The sequence below is a fragment of the Nerophis lumbriciformis genome, linkage group LG29 (genome assembly GCF_033978685.3).
Source record: "Nerophis lumbriciformis linkage group LG29, RoL_Nlum_v2.1, whole genome shotgun sequence".
NCBI lineage: Eukaryota > Metazoa > Chordata > Actinopteri > Syngnathiformes > Syngnathidae > Nerophis > Nerophis lumbriciformis.
In genome coordinates, this window is record NC_084576.2 from 3361864 (window position 1) to 3379264 (window position 17401).

Below are 17401 nucleotides of genomic sequence, written 5' to 3' on the forward strand. Positions count from 1 at the left end.
ATGGACGGGAGGGGGGAGGTGTTTGTTATGCGGGATTAATTTGTGGCATATTCAATATAAGTCTGGTTGTGTTGTGGCTAATAGAGTCTTGTGTTTATTTACTGTTTTAATCATTCCCAGCTGAATATCAGGTCCCACCCGCCTCTCACAGCATCTTCCCTATCTGAATGGCTCCCACTGCCCTCTAGTCCTTCACTCTCACTTTCCTCATCCACAAATCTTTCATCCTCGCTCAAATTAATGGGGAAATCGTCGCTTTCTCGGTCCGAATCGCTCTCGCTGCTGGTGGCCATGATTGTAAACAATGTGCGGATGTGAGGAGCTCCACAACCTGTGACGTCACGCTACTCGTCTGCTACTTCCGGTACAGGCAAGGCTTTTTTTATCAGCGACCAAAAGTTGCGAACTTTATCGTCGATGTTCTCTACTAAATCCTTTCAGCAAAAATATGGCAATATCGCGAAATGATCAAGTATGACATAGAATGGACCTGCTATCCCCGTTTAAATAAGAAAATCGCATTTCAGTAGGCCTTTAAAGGGTCGGGCAAAATGCCCCAAACATGTGATTTCTTATAGTAGGAGTTTTTGCAAATGTGTTTTGTATTTATCACTTTTCTGGGTAACTCACGCCAATAATGTCTTATCATTTGAAGTCTGTGTGAGAGAGATGACAATAAAACTGCATTTTTACAAATGCTTGCTTTATTTTGATGAATGGGCATATGTTTTGACCAAAGTGTGTCATTTTGCAAATAATCTAGGGAATTAAGAAAATGTAATGTTGTGTTCGGAAAAGTATGTAAATCCTTATCAAATCAAATCAAATCAAATCAACTTTATTTATAGAGCACATTTAAAATTTACCACGGGGGTAGCCAAAGTGCTGTACAATGAGCAGGTTAAAAGATAAAACACAACACAACACAAACAGAACACGATAAAAAATAAATAATTAAAATAGAATTAATAAAAACATAAAAACAGGATCACAGCAGGTGTATTATGGGGCGCCATTGCAGGATGGATATCACTCAGTGTTAAAAGCCACGGAATAAAAGTATGTTTTTAAGAGAGATTTAAAAACAGGAAGAGAGGAGGCTTGTCTAACACTCAGGGGTAGGTCGTTCCAGAGCTTGGGAGCAGCAACGGCGAAAGCTCTGTCACCTCTAAGCTTCAGCCTTGTGTCAGGGACCGTCAACAGCAGCTGATCGGCTGATCTTAAGGATCGGGTGGGGCAGTAAGGCTGAAGGAGGTCGGAGAGATAGGTTGGCGCGAGGTTGTTTAGACATTTAAAAACAAATAAAAGGAGTTTAAAATGTATTCGGTAACGCACAGGGAGCCAGTGAAGGGACGCTAAAATAAGGGTGATGTGCTCACGTCTGCGGGTCTTATGAAAAAAGACACACAGTTAGTAAAATTGTGTGTAGGCAAATGGAAAAAACTGGTGTGTGTGTGTGTGTGTGTGTGTGTGTGTGTGTGTGTGTGTGTGTGTGTGTGTGTGTGTGTGTGTGTGTGTGTGTGTGTGTGTGCTTGCAAGAGGAGGAAGCACTGGTGAGCTCCTTGTGTGCAGGTGTAAAAGTGCGCCTGAGTGTGCTGGAGAACCTGCTGGAGGACTTAAGGAGGACCAAGTCAGGTGAGGTCCTTGAAGGTTCTACAAGGAGCAGGCAGTTCTAATCCATTCTTTCACCTTTCAGTCCAATCCAGTCAACTTTCCAGCATGGAAGTGCGACTGGCTGACAGCTACAACAACACTGCAAGTATGCTAATTAGTTAGCCCGACACATCAGATATGTTAGCAAGGATGCTAAGTACACATTAGCAGTGTGCATTTGTGGGGGCGCCGACGTCATGGCAGTGCATAAGGACTGTTCCAATTCAAACAAGTTCCGAGTGTCCTTTTCTCCCATTAGCAGAAAGGTACACTTCACGTCCTTTCATATCTCGAGATCCTTTGCACACTGAACTCTGAAAATCATTTTCAACATGGCAGCGCTATGCGGAGCAGAAAGAGCAACTTTAAAATGTAAGTATATCTTTATTTATTCATTTAAAACAGCTAAAAGCAGACAAGGGGTTGACAATAGTCATTAACATTTGTTTTCAAATACGACACCTCCACTATTGTATTGTTGAGGGTCCTCCGAGCTCTTTAGTCCTGTCTTTACCCCGAGGGAGAGCAATTTATCCGGCCACTGCAGACGGCTTTGTGCCCGGAGCTTTTCTCAACATTGGAAGTAAAGCCTTACATCTCTTAATTTACTTTTTTAGACCGCAAGAAGTTGACTTAATTATGTTCTACTAGTATGTGGCCGGAATAATGAAATATTGTAAATGTGTGCATCAATGTATCGATATTAGCTATTGTTGTTGTTTGTGTATATTTGCATGTTATTTAAAAATGTTTACTATAAATGATTCATGTGTTTAACTTTTCTATTTTGTTTTGCTGTGCAGAGCAATCAAGGAGGAGGACTTGGACAACAACAGGCCAAAAAGATGATTGCCAGATTTATTTTCCCATGGCACAAAATAACACGGTTCAACGTCTTATTGACTGCCTGCACGACATCAAAGTCTGGCTTTCAGCTAACTTCCTGAGCCTAAATGAAGACAAAACAGAAGTTATGTTGTTCGGTCCAAGTCGCTCTCCCTCCCCCAACGTTGACCTCGGCACTCTGACCCCGTATCTCAGCGACTCTGTCACAAACCTGGGGGTAAAGTTTGACTCAGATTTTAAATTCGAAAAACAAATCAGCAGCGTCGTTCAAAAAAGCTTTTATCAATTACGCCAAATAGCGAAAGTGAAACCGCTTCTATCAAGACATGATCTTGAGAAATTAATCCACGCTTTTATCTCGACTCGTCTTGATTACTGTAATGCCCTGTATGTTGGCATTAGCCAGGCCTCCCTCGCCCGCCTGCAGCTCGTGCAGAACTCTGCTGCTCGTCTGCTAACACAGACCCGCAGACGTGAGCACATCACCCCTATTTTAGCGTCCCTTCACTGGCTCCCTGTGCGTTACCGAATACATTTTAAACTCCTTTTATTTGTTTTTAAATGTCTAAACAACCTCGCGCCAACCTATCTCTCCGACCTCCTTCAGCCTTACTGCCCCACCCGATCCTTAAGATCAGCCGATCAGCTGCTGTTGACGGTCCCTGACACAAGGCTGAAGCTTAGAGGTGACAGAGCTTTCGCCGTTGCTGCTCCCAAGCTCTGGAACGACCTACCCCTGAGTGTTAGACAAGCCTCCTCTCTTCCTGTTTTTAAATCTCTCTTAAAAACATACTTTTATTCCATGGCTTTTAACACTGGGTGATATCCATCCTGCAATGGCGCCCCATAATACACCTGCTGTGATCCTGTTTTTATGTTTTTATGTTTTTATTAATTCTATTTTAATTATTTATTTTTTATCGTGTTCTGTTTGTGTTGTGTTGTGTTTGCTCGGTACTCGTTTTATCTTTTAACCTGCTCATTGTACAGCACTTTGGCTACCCCTGTGGTAAATTTTAAATGTGCTCTATAAATAAAGTTGATTTGATTTGATTTGATTTGAAAAAGAAATGACACAAAACCCGTAAATACCAGTTTGGAGGATCATTAAAAACAAAGTGTTTTTATAAGCTGTATAAACTAATAAACTCATGTACTGAAACTGCAGTTGTTGCGATTCATTTTCTCTGCCATCATTGCAAATAATCACAATATTGTGTTATCCCAATGTTTACTGTTACTGGCTATAATGCAAGGAAGTAGAAAAGTACATCAATGGTGAATGACATAATAAAGTAACTGCTAAATAGGATCAATCAATCAATCAATCAATCTTTATTTATATAGCCCTAAATCACAAGTGTCTCAAAGGGCTGCACAAGCCACAACGACATCCTCGGTACAAAGCCCACATACGGGCAAGGAAAAACTCACCCCAGTGGGACGTCGATGTGAATGACTATGAGAAACCTTGGAGAGGACCGCATATGTGGGTAACCCCCCCCCCCCCCTCTAGGGGAGACCGAAAGCAATGGATGTCGAGTGGGTCTGACATAATATTGTGAGAGTCCAGTCCATAGTGGATCCAACATAATAGTAAGAGTCCAGTCCATAGTGGGGTCAGCAGGACACCATCCCGAGCGGAGACGGGTCAGCAGCGCAGAGATGTTCCCTGCCGATGCACAGGCGAGCGGTCCACCCCGGGTCCCGACTCTGGACAGCCAGCACTTCATCCATGGCCACCGGACCTGTGCCCCCCCCCCCCTCAAGGAAAAGGGGAGCAGAGGAGAAAAGAAAAGAAACGGCAGATCAACTGGTCTAACAGGGGGGCTATTTAAAGGCTAGAGTATACAAATGAGTTTTAAGATGGGACTTAAATGCTTCTACTGAGGTAGCATCTCTAATTGTTACCGGGAGGGCATTCCATAGTACTGGAGCCCCAATAGAAAACGCTCTATAGCCCGCAGACTTTTTTTGGGCTCTGGGAATCACTAATAAGCCGGAGTTCTTTGAACGCAGATTTCTTGCCGGGACATATGGTACAATGCAATCGACAAGATAGGACGGAGCTAGACCGTGTAGTATTTTATACGTAAGTAGTAAAACCTTAAAGTCGCATCTTAAGTGCACAGGAAGCCAGTGCAGGTGAGCCAGTATAGGCGTAATATGATCAAACTTTCTTGTTCTTGTCAAAAGTCTAGCAGCCGCATTTTGTACCAACTGTAGTCTTTTAATGCTAGACATAGGGAGACCCGGAAATAATACGTTACAGTAATCGAGACGAGACGTAACGAACGCATGAATAATGATCTCAGCGTCGCTAGTGGATAAAATAGAACGAATTTTAGCGATATTACGGAGATGAAAGAAGGCCGTTTTAGTAACACTCTTAATGTGTGACTCAAAGGAGAGAGTTGGGTGGAAGATAATACCCAGATTCTTTACTGATTCGCCTTGTGTAATTGTTTGGTTGTCAAATGTTAAGGTGGTATTATTAAATAAATGTCGGTGTTTAGCAGGACCGATAATCAGCATTTCCGTTTTCTTGGCGTTGAGTTGCAAGAAGTTAGCGGACATCCATTGTTTAATTTCATTAAGACACGCCTCCAGCTGACTACAATCCGGCGTGTTGGTCAGCTTTAGGGGCATGTAGAGTTGGGTGTCATCAGCATAACAATGAAAGCTAACACCGTATTTGCGTATGATGTCGCCTAGCGGCAGCATGTAAATACTAAAGAGTGCAGGGCCAAGAACCGAACCCTGAGGAACTCCGCACGTTACCTTAACATAGTCTGAGGTCACATTATTATGGATTGTGTGGTATAGACTGTGAGGACTCCTTTTGGATTGTCTGCGTGTTTTTAAAGGTACATGTCCCACTATTACAAACATTACAATACCATCAACTAATATTCATGACAACCATCTCCCATGATCGCTCTAACCACAGGAAAATCAGACGCCGGCGTTGCCGTTAGCTCTTAGCCACTTCCTCTAAAATAAGGTAAAGGACCAAGAAAACACAAAAAAACCCAATCCAACATTCTTTTTTAAGACCTAACCGGGAAGTGTCTCGTAGGCTACACCGTCCCAATTTATATGGCAGGACTCTCGCCAGGACAGACACTTTGTCGACCGTATGGGTTAGGTCCTTGGAAGGATGCAGCCCCTGAATTGACACAATTGACAGCTATCATCTGATGAGAAATGATAGCAATGAAGCTAACTACACATAAGCTAATGGGGAAATGTTAGCAAGGATGTTAAATACACATTAACTAATCAGAAATATTAGCAATGATGCTAACAAATCAGGAATATTAGCAAGAATGCTAAATACACATTAGCTAATCAGAAATGTTAGCAATGGTGCTAATAAATCAGAAATGTTAGCAAGAATGCTAAATACACATTAATACTGCAATACAAAATAGTCTCTCTCTTTATGATGAAATAACATTAGAGGAACTATTACAGCGTGTAAGTGGGATAAAACAAACAACATGTTTACTTGACCCACTTCCTGGGAAACTTATCATATTGTACCATATGTCCCGGCAAGAAATCTGCATTCAAAGAACTCCGGCTTATTAGTGATTCCCAGAGCCCAAAAAAAGTCTGCGAGCTATAGAGCGTTTTCTATTCGGGCTCCAGTACTATGGAATGCCCTCCCGGTAACAATTAGAGATGCTACCTCAGTAGAAGCATTTAAGTCCCATCTTAAAACTCATTTGTATACTCTAGCCTTTAAATAGCCCCCCTGTTAGACCAGTTGATCTGCCGTTTCTTTTCTTTTCTCCTCTGCACCCCTTTTCCTTGAGGGGCGGGGGTGCACAGGTCCGGTGGCCATGGATGAAGTGCTGGCTGTCCAGAGTCGGGACCCGGGGTGGACCGCTCGCCTGTGCATCGGCAGGGAACATCTCTGCGCTGCTGACCCGTCTCCGCTCGGGATGGTGTCCTGCTGGCCCCACTATGGACTGGACTCTTACTATTATGTTGGATCCACTATGGACTGGACTCTCACAATATTATGTCAGACCCACTCGACATCCATTGCTTTCGGTCTCCCCTAGAGGGGGGGGGTTACCCACATATGCGGTCCTCTCCAAGGTTTCTCATAGTCATTCACATCGACGTCCCACTGGGGTGAGTTTTTCCTTGCCCGTATGTGGGCTTTGTACCGAGGATGTCGTTGTGGCTTGTGCAGCCCTTTGAGACACTTGTGATTTAGGGCTATATAAATAAAGATTGATTGATTGATTGATTGATTGAACTAATCAGAAATATTAGCAATGACACTAAATACACATTAGCCAATTTAAAAATGTTAGCAATGAAGCTAACTACACATCACTTAATTTGGAAAATGTTGGCAAAGATGCAAAATGCACATTAAGTAATTAGAAATGTTAGCAATGATGCTAGCAAACCAAAAATGCTAGCAAGTATGCTAACTACACATTTGCTAATCAGAAACGTTAGCATAGATGCTAAATGCACATTAGCTAATGTGTCACTTACAGTTAGGAAGGTCCCCGTGTGACACATTAATAAAAGTAAAAAGTATTTCAAAGTACTTCATTTACTTACTTAAATACTAATCAGTGAGACAAATAAACAAAAGTACAAAGTATATCAAGGTACTTCACTTACTTAACTACTAATCAGTGAGACAAGTAGACAAAGGTACAAAGTATTTCAAAGTACTTCACTTAACTACTAATCAGTGAGACGAGTACACAAAGGTACAAAGTATTTCAAAGTACTTCACTTACTTACTTAACTACTAATCAGTGAGACAAGTAGACCAAAGTCAAAAGCATTTCCAAGTACTTAACTTACTTAACTACTAAGCAGTGAGAAACACAGATAAAAGTAAAACGTATTTTAAAGTACTTAATTTACTTAACTACTAATCAGTGAGACAAGTAGACAAAAGGTACAAAGTATTTCAAAATACTTCACCTACTTAACTACTAATCAGTGAGACAAGTAGACAAAGGTACAAAGTATTTCAAAGTACTTCTGTTATGTACGGCGGGGAAAGGAGACAACACCGCGGTAGGAATCAGTTCAATAGGTTTATTGAACTTGATGAGTAGGTGTGATGTGTATCCTACTCTAAGTGATAGGTGCAAATTGATGTGTAGAATTAACCATGTGAATGTTACCAGAGTTTGTTGTATGTGCGCGTTGGATGTATCAGACCAAAGGGGCAAGGCGAGAAGCAGTCTGTGGGCAGGCAAGCGGTCGAGGGCTGGAGAGAAGCAACGAGGTCCGTGTCCAAGCAAGGGTCGAGGATTGGGGAAGGCAGTCCGGAATCTCCTGAGGACCAACGGAGCGACGAGAGCTTCCAGCACCCAGAAATTAATAGTTTTGACATGGTTTCCTGACAGGGTTAGGGACAGGGGCTCTGTGCAGTGTTTGATGGGTCCCAACGGGCGCCCATTCAGGGCTTGAGCGGGAAGATCCTTGTCCAAGGGCACAAGAGGAATTCCAACTTGCTGGGTGAACCCGTAGTCCATCAAACTCTCGTTCGCTCTGGAGTCCAAATAAGCCCCCACACGCACAGTCTGGGTGTTCCACGCCAGTGTAGCGGGAAACAGAATGCCAAGGTTCCTTCCTTCTTGGGAAACGACGTGTGGCTCACCAGTATCCCCTCTGCTGGTGAGCCTGATCTTTTGGTCTTAACGGGCAGAGACGCTACCTATACCTCCTCTCCCTCTCCTCAGTCGCCAAGCGCGTTCTCCCCACTTGCATGGGCTCAGGAGTTGTTATCAGTGCAGGTGGAGGGAAAGGTTGTTTGCCTGAGGTCTGGTAGGCAGGACGGAGTTGAACCGCAGGGGTAAGGTTGGCGGTCGCATAAGCTCATTCAGTAGCCCGTTCCAAAAGTCTCTGGTCGTACATGAGCGCTAGGTCGATGAGGGCTCTGCAGGATGTGGGTCTGTCCCTCAACAGACCATCCTTAATCTGCTCGGAAAGTCCGCGATGGAACGCGCTCTGGAGAGCTCTGTCGTCCCAACCACTGTCAGCCGCAAGTGTGCGGAACTCGAGGCTGTAGGCAGCCACAGAGCGTGATCCCTGCTGGATGATGTGCATACGCCCTGCCGCGTCCCCCTAATCCTTGGGGTGGTCAAACACCGCCCGGAACTCGGCTCGGAAAGCAGCGTAGTCGGTGCCCAGGCCCACGGTTCTGTCCACGGCAGCAGTGGCCCACTTGAATGCCGGTCCTGTCAGTAGCGCAAAAATAAAAGCAATCTCGGCCCCGTCGGATGAGTAGCCCGAAGGTTGGTGCTGAAAAAGTAGGTCGCACTGCACCGAAAACACTCTACAAAGTTCAAAGTCGCCCTCAAAGGGCCTTGGGCTAGCAATCTTGGGTTACCGGGTCAGGGTGGTGCTTCCAGGTCTAGGAGCAGGGGTGGCAATAGGGCTAGCCACGGGTTCGGAAGCCTGCCTTGGGCTAAGGTTGTCCAACCTAGCATGCAGCCGCTCAGGACCGCTCCCATGATCGCGAGGGGGGAAGACTTGGGTCTGCCGGTGTCGCCTGGTTCCGACACTTACTTACTTACTTAACTAGTGATACTTACTTAACTACTAATCAGTGAGACAAGTACACAAAGGTACAACGTGTATCAAAGTACTTCACTTACTTAACTACTAAGCTGTGAGAAAAATAGAGAAAAGTCAAAAGTATTTCAAAGTACTTCTTTTACTTAACTACTAATCAGTGAGACACATAGATAAAAGTATTTCAAAGTACTTCACTTACTTACTTAACTACTAATCAGTGAGACAAGTGGACAAAGGTACAAAGTATTTCAAAGTACTTCATTTACTTAACTATTAATCAGACCAAACATTTGACAACAACAAGTTGTAATGCACCAATCACGGTTAACGCAAACAAGCAGCATTCACAAAGCTAACATTAGAATATTTGTATACATTTTTGCATCATTAAAGTATTCAAAGTACATCAACTTGCATCTCACAAAAACCTGAAAAACAAAAATACAAGGTTTTTCAACAAAAACTGTGTTTTCTACTTTTAATCTCCAAAAGGGATTAGCTCCGCCCTAATAGGATTAGCTCCGCCCCCTGACACTTTTATCTTGTTCTCCTTCAGGTCAGGCCAAGCAACTTTCCAGTATGGAGTCACGACTCACTCACACCCTCAACAAAACTCACACTGGTACTTTTTTGTTCAATACCATCTTCTTCTGTCATGTATTATAATATATATACATATATATTATGTATTAGGGCTGCTTCGAGTAGCAGGTTATGGTCCAGCGATAGTGACCATCAGCCAGGGCCTTCGGGTAGCAGCTGAGAAGATGTTCTAAGGAGCATCTACCAGAGCAAAGAGAGAGGAATCTGTCACACTCTTCCCCCCACACATGGAGGTTTGCTGGCATTAAAGACTACCTGCAGTAGGAACCGGACACGGTGGAAATCTGCCTGCATAATGTTTGACCAGGTGACTTTGTGCAGGCTCTCCCATCTAGCCAATGCTCCCTGCTGCCAGAGTCCCACTTGCTCTACCTTCAAGCCTGCTTGGATCTCTTCCTGGAGTCAATGGGGTTCTCTCTTTGCCCCAGGCCCAGCTGACTCAGCACTTAATGAAGTAGCTTAAGCCTGCTCTTCCTGTTACTAAGACCCTCATTGGTGCCTATTGCCTTGGGTATGACTGCCACCTCCACTGCTTTTGTTGCCCTCCACTCCCTGCCCGTCCTCACTTCAATCCCGCAGTCCCTAGAATCACTGTCCTGTTGGGCTTCACTTGTGCGGGCCACCTTGGATTCTTCAGGGTAGCTGCTAGGGTGTTACTTGTCCTGTACAGGGCAGCGCTGTTGAGGCTGCGAGAAAGGCTCAGCCATTTCGGAAGAAAGCTGCTGATCTTCCTTTCAAACTAGTATACCTTGGTGAGCCACCCTCCTAGCTCTTCAGTCGACTTCTGGATAGCAGCTGAAGTCAAAGAGCTTTCCCAAACTCGTGACCGAATGGGATTTTAATTTTTGAGATAGAGAACTTGAATGTATCCACCACCTTCCCCCGCTTTAATACCATGGACCAAGACTTGGAGTGTTTGAAAACTAATCTGAGCTCATGTGATGAATCTCCCCAATCCCTGCATCATCCACTTGCTCCCTAGAACTGATGTTGTTGGGATGGTAAAGTCATCCATATAGGCTTTAAAAGGGGGCTGTCCAACACTTGATCTGGAGTCTCTGCATTCCACCTCAGCAGCCTTCACCATCATGTTCATCTCTAATGCCAAAAGGATAACGGAGATAGTACAGCCTGTTAACATTCCTTTCTCAAATGATGCCAGTCTAACCCTACTCAGCCAGAACCTGTAATTATAATAATCCAGGATCAAACCCTTGATCTTGCTGGGAACATGGTGGCGGGGTAGCGCAAGTTGAACTAGTTTGTGTGGGATAGACCCGTAGGCGTTAGTAAGGTGCAACTACAACACAGCAAGAAAGACCGGTGGGACTACACAAGTGTGCTCCTTGCAACCGGGAACTCCGGGGATTACACCCTTCTACACTGAAGAGTCCATCTAGTTGTTCTCAAGGAGGAACTCAGTCAGTCTTCAGGTGTTATGTTCTGTGGTCATGTTTTGTTTGGTTATGTTCTGTTGGTTTTTGGACTCTTTTAGTTCCTGTTTACGCTCCCTTGTTTCGGTTACCATGTCAACTTATTAGTTTTACCTGTCATGTGTTGGACTCACGCACCTGTTGTCATTAATCATGAGACTATTTAAGCCTGTAGTTGCCAGGTAGTCAGTCTGGCGACATTTACCCCTGATACTCTAGATTACTCTGATGACTCTATTTGATACTCTTTTTTTGCTCGGTCCATGCCATAGTTCTTGTTACAATAAGTGTTTTTTGTTTCATGTCCTTAGTCTGTTTAAGTGTGTTTTTTTTACCCTGCGCCAAGTTTGTGTCTCCGCCTTGTGTGCGCCTTTTGTTTTTGTTTGTACTTTTCTGAGTAGAGATTAAATCATGTTCCTACCTTCTTCCGAAGTCCAGTCCTGTCCGTTTGCACCACAGGAAAACGTTCCTCGCAGTGAGCTGTGAAATCCTCGCAGCAAGCTGCAAGGTAGTCCACGTCTTGACATCAGGAGACGATGCCGAAGAATACCTTCCCTTCCACACTCAGTAGAGAGATTGTCCGAAACCAGTTGATGTTTGGAATTGTCCAGGGTCTACCCTGCCGTCTGCCCGACTGCAGCTGGGATAGGCTCCAGCCCTGAGCAACCCCGAAAGAGACAAGTGGTAGAAAATAGATTGTTTTTCGAGTCCTTCTTAAGAAGCCAAACTCCCCCTGCACACCTCCACTAGTTGGCCACTCTCCCCCTTCGGAGGTTTATGAAGACAACTGCCTGAAGAAAACATGGACACTTCCAGTCGGTGATGGCTTACATAAGTATACACGAGTTGACACGTCTCTTACTGCAATGGACATCAGCATTTCCAGGAAGTTGGAGCAAGAAAAATGAAGAAGAGTACTTGTGGTCACTGGAAAAGCCAGACGTGGTGATGTTTTTTCTTGGTTTTTCACAATTCCATCGTTTTGTCACTCGGCTTGGTCCTTCACTTCCAATCCTTTTCTTCTTGTTGATGTTTGAAGGACATAATCAATCTCACTGTACTTTGATAAAACAAAACATCAAAAAGTGGAATAAAAGAGCAAACAGGTTAAATGTAACAAGAAAAAGGTGTAACGACTAGACCACTGAGGTGGTTTATAAGAAATAATAAAATCTTATAATAGACGAATTATCAATCAATCAATCAATCTTTATTTATATAGCCCTAAATCACAAGTGTCTCAAAGGGCTGCACAAGCCACAACGACATCCTCGGTACAAAGCCCACATACGGGCAAGGAAAAACTCACCCCAGTGGGACGTCGATGTGAATGACTATGAGAAACCTTGGAGAGGACCGCATATGTGGGTAACCCCCCACCTCCCTATAGGGGAGACCGAAAGCAATGGATGTCGAGTGGGTCTGACATAATATTGTGAGAGACCAGTCCATAGTGGATCCAACATAATAGTAAGAGTCCAGTCCATAGTGGGGCCAGCAGGACACCATCCCGAGCGGAGACGGGTCAGCAGCGCAAAGATGTTCCCTGCCGATGCACAGGCGAGCGGTCCACCCCGGGTCCCGACTCTGGACAGCCAGCACTTCATCCATGGCCACCGGACCTGTGCCCCCCCCCCCCCCCCCCCCCTCAAGGAAAAGGGGAGCAGAGGAGAAAAGAAAAGAAACGGCAGATCAACTGGTCTAACAGGGGGGCTATTTAAAGGCTAGAGTATACAAATGAGTTTTAAGATGGGACTTAAATGCTTCTACTGAGGTAGCATCTCTAATTGTTACCGGGAGGGCATTCCATAGTACTGGAGCCCGAATAGAAAACGCTCTATAGCCCGCAGACTTTTTTTGGGCTCTGGGAATCACTAATAAGCCGGAGTTCTTTGAACGCAGATTTCTTGCCGGGACATATGGTACAATGCAATCGACAAGATAGGACAGAGCTAGACCGTGTAGTATTTTATACGTAAGTAGTAAAACCTTAAAGTCACATCTTAAGTGCACAGGAAGCCAGTGCAGGTGAGCCAGTATAGGCGTAATATGATCAAACTTTCTTGTTCTTGTCAAAAGTCTAGCAGCCGCATTTTGTACCAACTGTAATTTTTTAATGCTAGACATAGGGAGACCCGAAAATAATACGTTACAGTAGTCGAGACGAGACGTAACGAACGCATGAATAATGATCTCAGCGTCGCTAGTGGATAAAATAGAACGAATTTTAGCGATATTACGGAGATGAAAGAAGGCCGTTTTAGTAACACTCTTAATGTGTGATTCAAAGGAGAGAGTTGGGTGGAAGATAATACCCAGATTCTTTACTGATTCGCCTTGTGTAATTGTTTGGTTGTCAAATGTTAAGGTGGTATTATTAAATAAATGTCGGTGTTTAGCAGGACCGATAATCAGCATTTCCGTTTTCTTGGCGTTGAGTTGCAAGAAGTTAGCGGACATCCATTGTTTAATTTCATTAAGACACGCCTCCAGCTGACTACAATTAGTCAGCTGGAAATTAAACTAAAATTTATCTAGATACTTAAGTGTTGAACGTAAAAATATATATGTATGACTTATTTTTAACACTTTTATGAGTGGGAACTAACCTGACTCTCGCCAGATCCTTGTCGTTCGCTGAGCTCCACACATTGATCTGGGAGTTCTCAATAGGAGATGTATTTCAGAAGGCGGGGCGTTGTAAAAAAAATCATTGTATGTGATTGGATAAACCACTTGTTCGTTATCTCGAATGACGTGCTACTTCAACCACTCACATCGAAATCAACCGGTGACGCTAATGAGCAGTGTTGGGTTAGTTACTGAAAAACAGTAACTAGTTACAGTTACTAGTTACTTTATTTCAAAAGTAACTCAGTTACTAACTCAGTTACTTACACCAAAAAGTAATGCGTTACTGTGAAAAGTAACTATTTAGTTACTTCTTCTACTTATTTTTTTTAAAGCTCCCATTAATGCCCTTTTAGCCTTCATTTTAGTACTCTGCAGCATCGCGTGGACATCGGGGGCATTACCTATGGATTGGCAGACCGGGGTGGTGGTTCCTCTCTTTAAAAAGGGGAACCGGAGGGTGTGTTCTAACTATCGTGGGATCACACTCCTCAGCCTTCCCGGTAAGGTCTATTCAGGTGTACTGGAGAGGAGGCTACGCCGGATAGTCGAACCTCGGATTCAGGAGGAACAGTGTGGTTTTCGTCCTGGTCGTGGAACTGTGGACCAGCTCTATACTCTCGGCAGGGTCCTTGAGGGTGCATGGGAGTTTGCCCAACCAGTCTACATGTGCTTTGTGGACTTGGAGAAGGCATTCGACCGTGTCCCTCGGGAAGTCCTGTGGGGAGTGCTCAGAGAGTATGGGGTTTCGGACTGTCTGATTGTGGCGGTCCGCTCCCTGTATGATCAGTGTCAGAGCTTGGTTCGCATTGCCGGCAGTAAGTCGGACACGTTTCCGGTGAGGGTTGGACTCCGCCAAGGCTGCCCTTTGTCACCGATTCTGTTCATAACTTTTATGGACAGAATTTCTAGGCGCAGTCAAGGCGTTGAGGGGATCCGGTTTGGTGGCTGCAGGATTAGGTCTCTGCTTTTTGCAGATGATTTGGTCCTGATGGCTTCATCTGGCCAGGATCTTCAGCTCTCACTGGATCGGTTCGCAGCTGAGTGTGAAGCGACTGGGATGAGAATCAGCACCTCCAAGTCCGAGTCCATGGTTCTCGCCCGGAAAAGGGTGGAGTGCCATCTCCGGGTTGGGGAGGAGATCTTGCCCCAAGTGGAGGAGTTCAAGTACCTCGGAGTCTTGTTCACGAGTGAGGGAAGAGTGGATCGTGAGATCGACAGGCGGATCGGTGCGGCGTCTTCAGTAATGCGGACGCTGTATTGATCCGTTGTGGTGAAGAAGGAGCTGAGCCGGAAGGCAAAGCTCTCAATTTACCGGTCGATCTACGTTCCCATCCTCACCTATGGTCATGAGCTTTGGGTTATGACCGAAAGGACAAGATCACGGGTACAAGCGGCCGAAATGAGTTTCCTCCGCCGGGTGGCGGGGCTCTCCCTTAGAGATAGGGTGAGAAGCTCTGTCATCCGGGGGGAGCTCAAAGTAAAGCCGCTGCTCCTCCGCATCGAGAGGAGCCAGATGAGGTGGTACGGGCATCTGGTCAGGATGCCACCCGAGCGCCTCCCTAGGGAGGTGTTTAGGGCACGTCCGACCGGTAGGAGGCCACGAGGAAGACCCAGGACACGTTGGGAAGACTATGTCTCCCGGCTGGCCTGGGAACGCCTCGGGATCCCCCGGGAGGAGCTGGACGAAGTGGCTGGGGAGAGGGAAGTCTGGGCTTCCCTGCTTAGGCTGCTGCCCCCGCGACCCGACCTCGGATAAGCGGAAGAAGATGGATGGATGGATGGATTTTAGTACTGTTATTGCACTGGAGAATAATACAATCTGTTGATCAACTTGACATACATTTGCATCACTGAACTCTGCTAAGCAATGTGCTCTACATACAACACACAAAGACAAAGATATGTTTCAAAGGGCCAATTTATTTCAGGCCAGAACAAATTGACAAAACTATTTTAAATAGCTGCAACATAACATACATAAGTAACAAACAGCATAATAACACTAACACTAACACTAACCACGTTAAACCCAGATTCCGAACTAATAAAGGTCTTAACTCATTCTCTTTCTATGCCACTTCAATGTGGAATGCACTCCCAACAGGTGTAAAAGAAAGGGCATCTCTATCCTCCTTCAAAACCGCACTAAAAGAACACCTCCAGGCAACTACAACCCTAAACTAACACCCTCCCTTCCACATAATACCTCTTCGGATTGTAAATAATCAAATGTAGACACTTTTTCTTATACTTTCTGATCTCTCTCTCTGTGTCCACTACTTGCTGTACATATCCTACCAAGTCAGTCCTACACTGTTTCAATGTCCATTTCTCTGATGATGCAATTGTTGATGACTGAAGTGTTGATACCAACCAAACCTAACCCCCCCCCTCCATATCCCACACCCCGGATTGTAAATAATGTAAATAATTCAATGTATATACCCTGATGATTATCTTGTGTGATGACTGTATTATGATGTTAGTATATATTTGATAGTATACAGGTAAAAGCCAGTAAATTAGAATATTTTGAAAAACTTGATTTATTTCAGTAATTGCATTCAAAAGGTGTAACTTGTACATTATATTTATTCATTGCACACAGACTGATGCATTCAAATGTTTATTTCATTTAATTTTGATGATTTGAAGTGGCAACAAATGAAAATCCAAAATTCCGTGTGTCACAAAATTAGAATGTTACTTAAGGCTAATACAAAAAAGGGATTTTTAGAAATGTTGGCCAACTGAAAAGTATGAAAATGAAAAATATGAGCATGTACAATACTCAATACTTGGTTGGAGCTCCTTTTGCCTCAATTACTGCGTTAATGCGGCGTGGCATGGAGTCGATGAGTTTCTGGCACTGCTCAGGTGTTATGAGAGCCCAGGTTGCTCTGATAGTGGCCTTCAACTCTTCTGCGTTTTTGGGTCTGGCCTTCTGCATCTTCCTTTTCACAATACCCCACAGATTTTCTATGGGGCTAAGGTCAGGGGAGTTGGCGGGCCAATTTAGAACAGAAATACCATGGTCCGTAAACCAGGCACGGGTAGATTTTGCGCTGTGTGCAGGCGCCAAGTCCTGTTGGAACTTGAAATCTCCATCTCCATAGAGCAGGTCAGCAGCAGGAAGCATGAAGTGCTCTAAAACTTGCTGGTAGACGGCTGCGTTGACCCTGGATCTCAGGAAACAGAGTGGCCCGACACCAGCAGATGACATGGCACCCCAAACCATCACCCAACCATGCAAATGTTGCATTTCCTTTGGAAATCGAGGTCCCAGAGTCTGGAGGAAGACAGGAGAGATACAGGATCCACGTTGCCTGAAGTCTAGTGTAAAGTTTCCACCATCAGTGATGGTTTGGGGTGCCAAAAGGAGCTCCAACCAAGTATTGAGTATTGTACATGCTCATATTTTTCATTTTCATACTTTTCAGTTGGCCAACATTTCTAAAAATCCCTTTTTTGTATTAGCCTTAAGTAATATTCTAATTTTGTGACACACGGAATTTTGGATTTTCATTTGTTGCCACTTCAAATCATCAAAATTAAATGAAATAAACATTTGAATGCATCAGTCTGTGTGCAATGAATAAATATAATGTACAAGTTACACCTTTTGAATGCAATTACTGAAATAAATCAAGTTTTTCAAAATA

The 17401-nt window shown here is 44.4% G+C and overlaps 1 protein-coding gene across 1 annotated transcript in view; it reads left to right on the top strand.

Moving 5' to 3' along the window:
- The window catches only part of LOC133571917 (uncharacterized), a 35245-nt gene that overhangs the window by 12784 nt on the left and 5060 nt on the right, over positions 1–17401 (top strand). The window contains exons 9-11 of the mRNA XM_061924447.1: positions 1573–1635; positions 1697–1759; positions 9626–9691. Of these exons, the coding sequence (XP_061780431.1) occupies positions 1573–1635; positions 1697–1759; positions 9626–9691 (192 nt within the window). The remainder of the gene's footprint in view (positions 1–1572; positions 1636–1696; positions 1760–9625; positions 9692–17401) is intronic.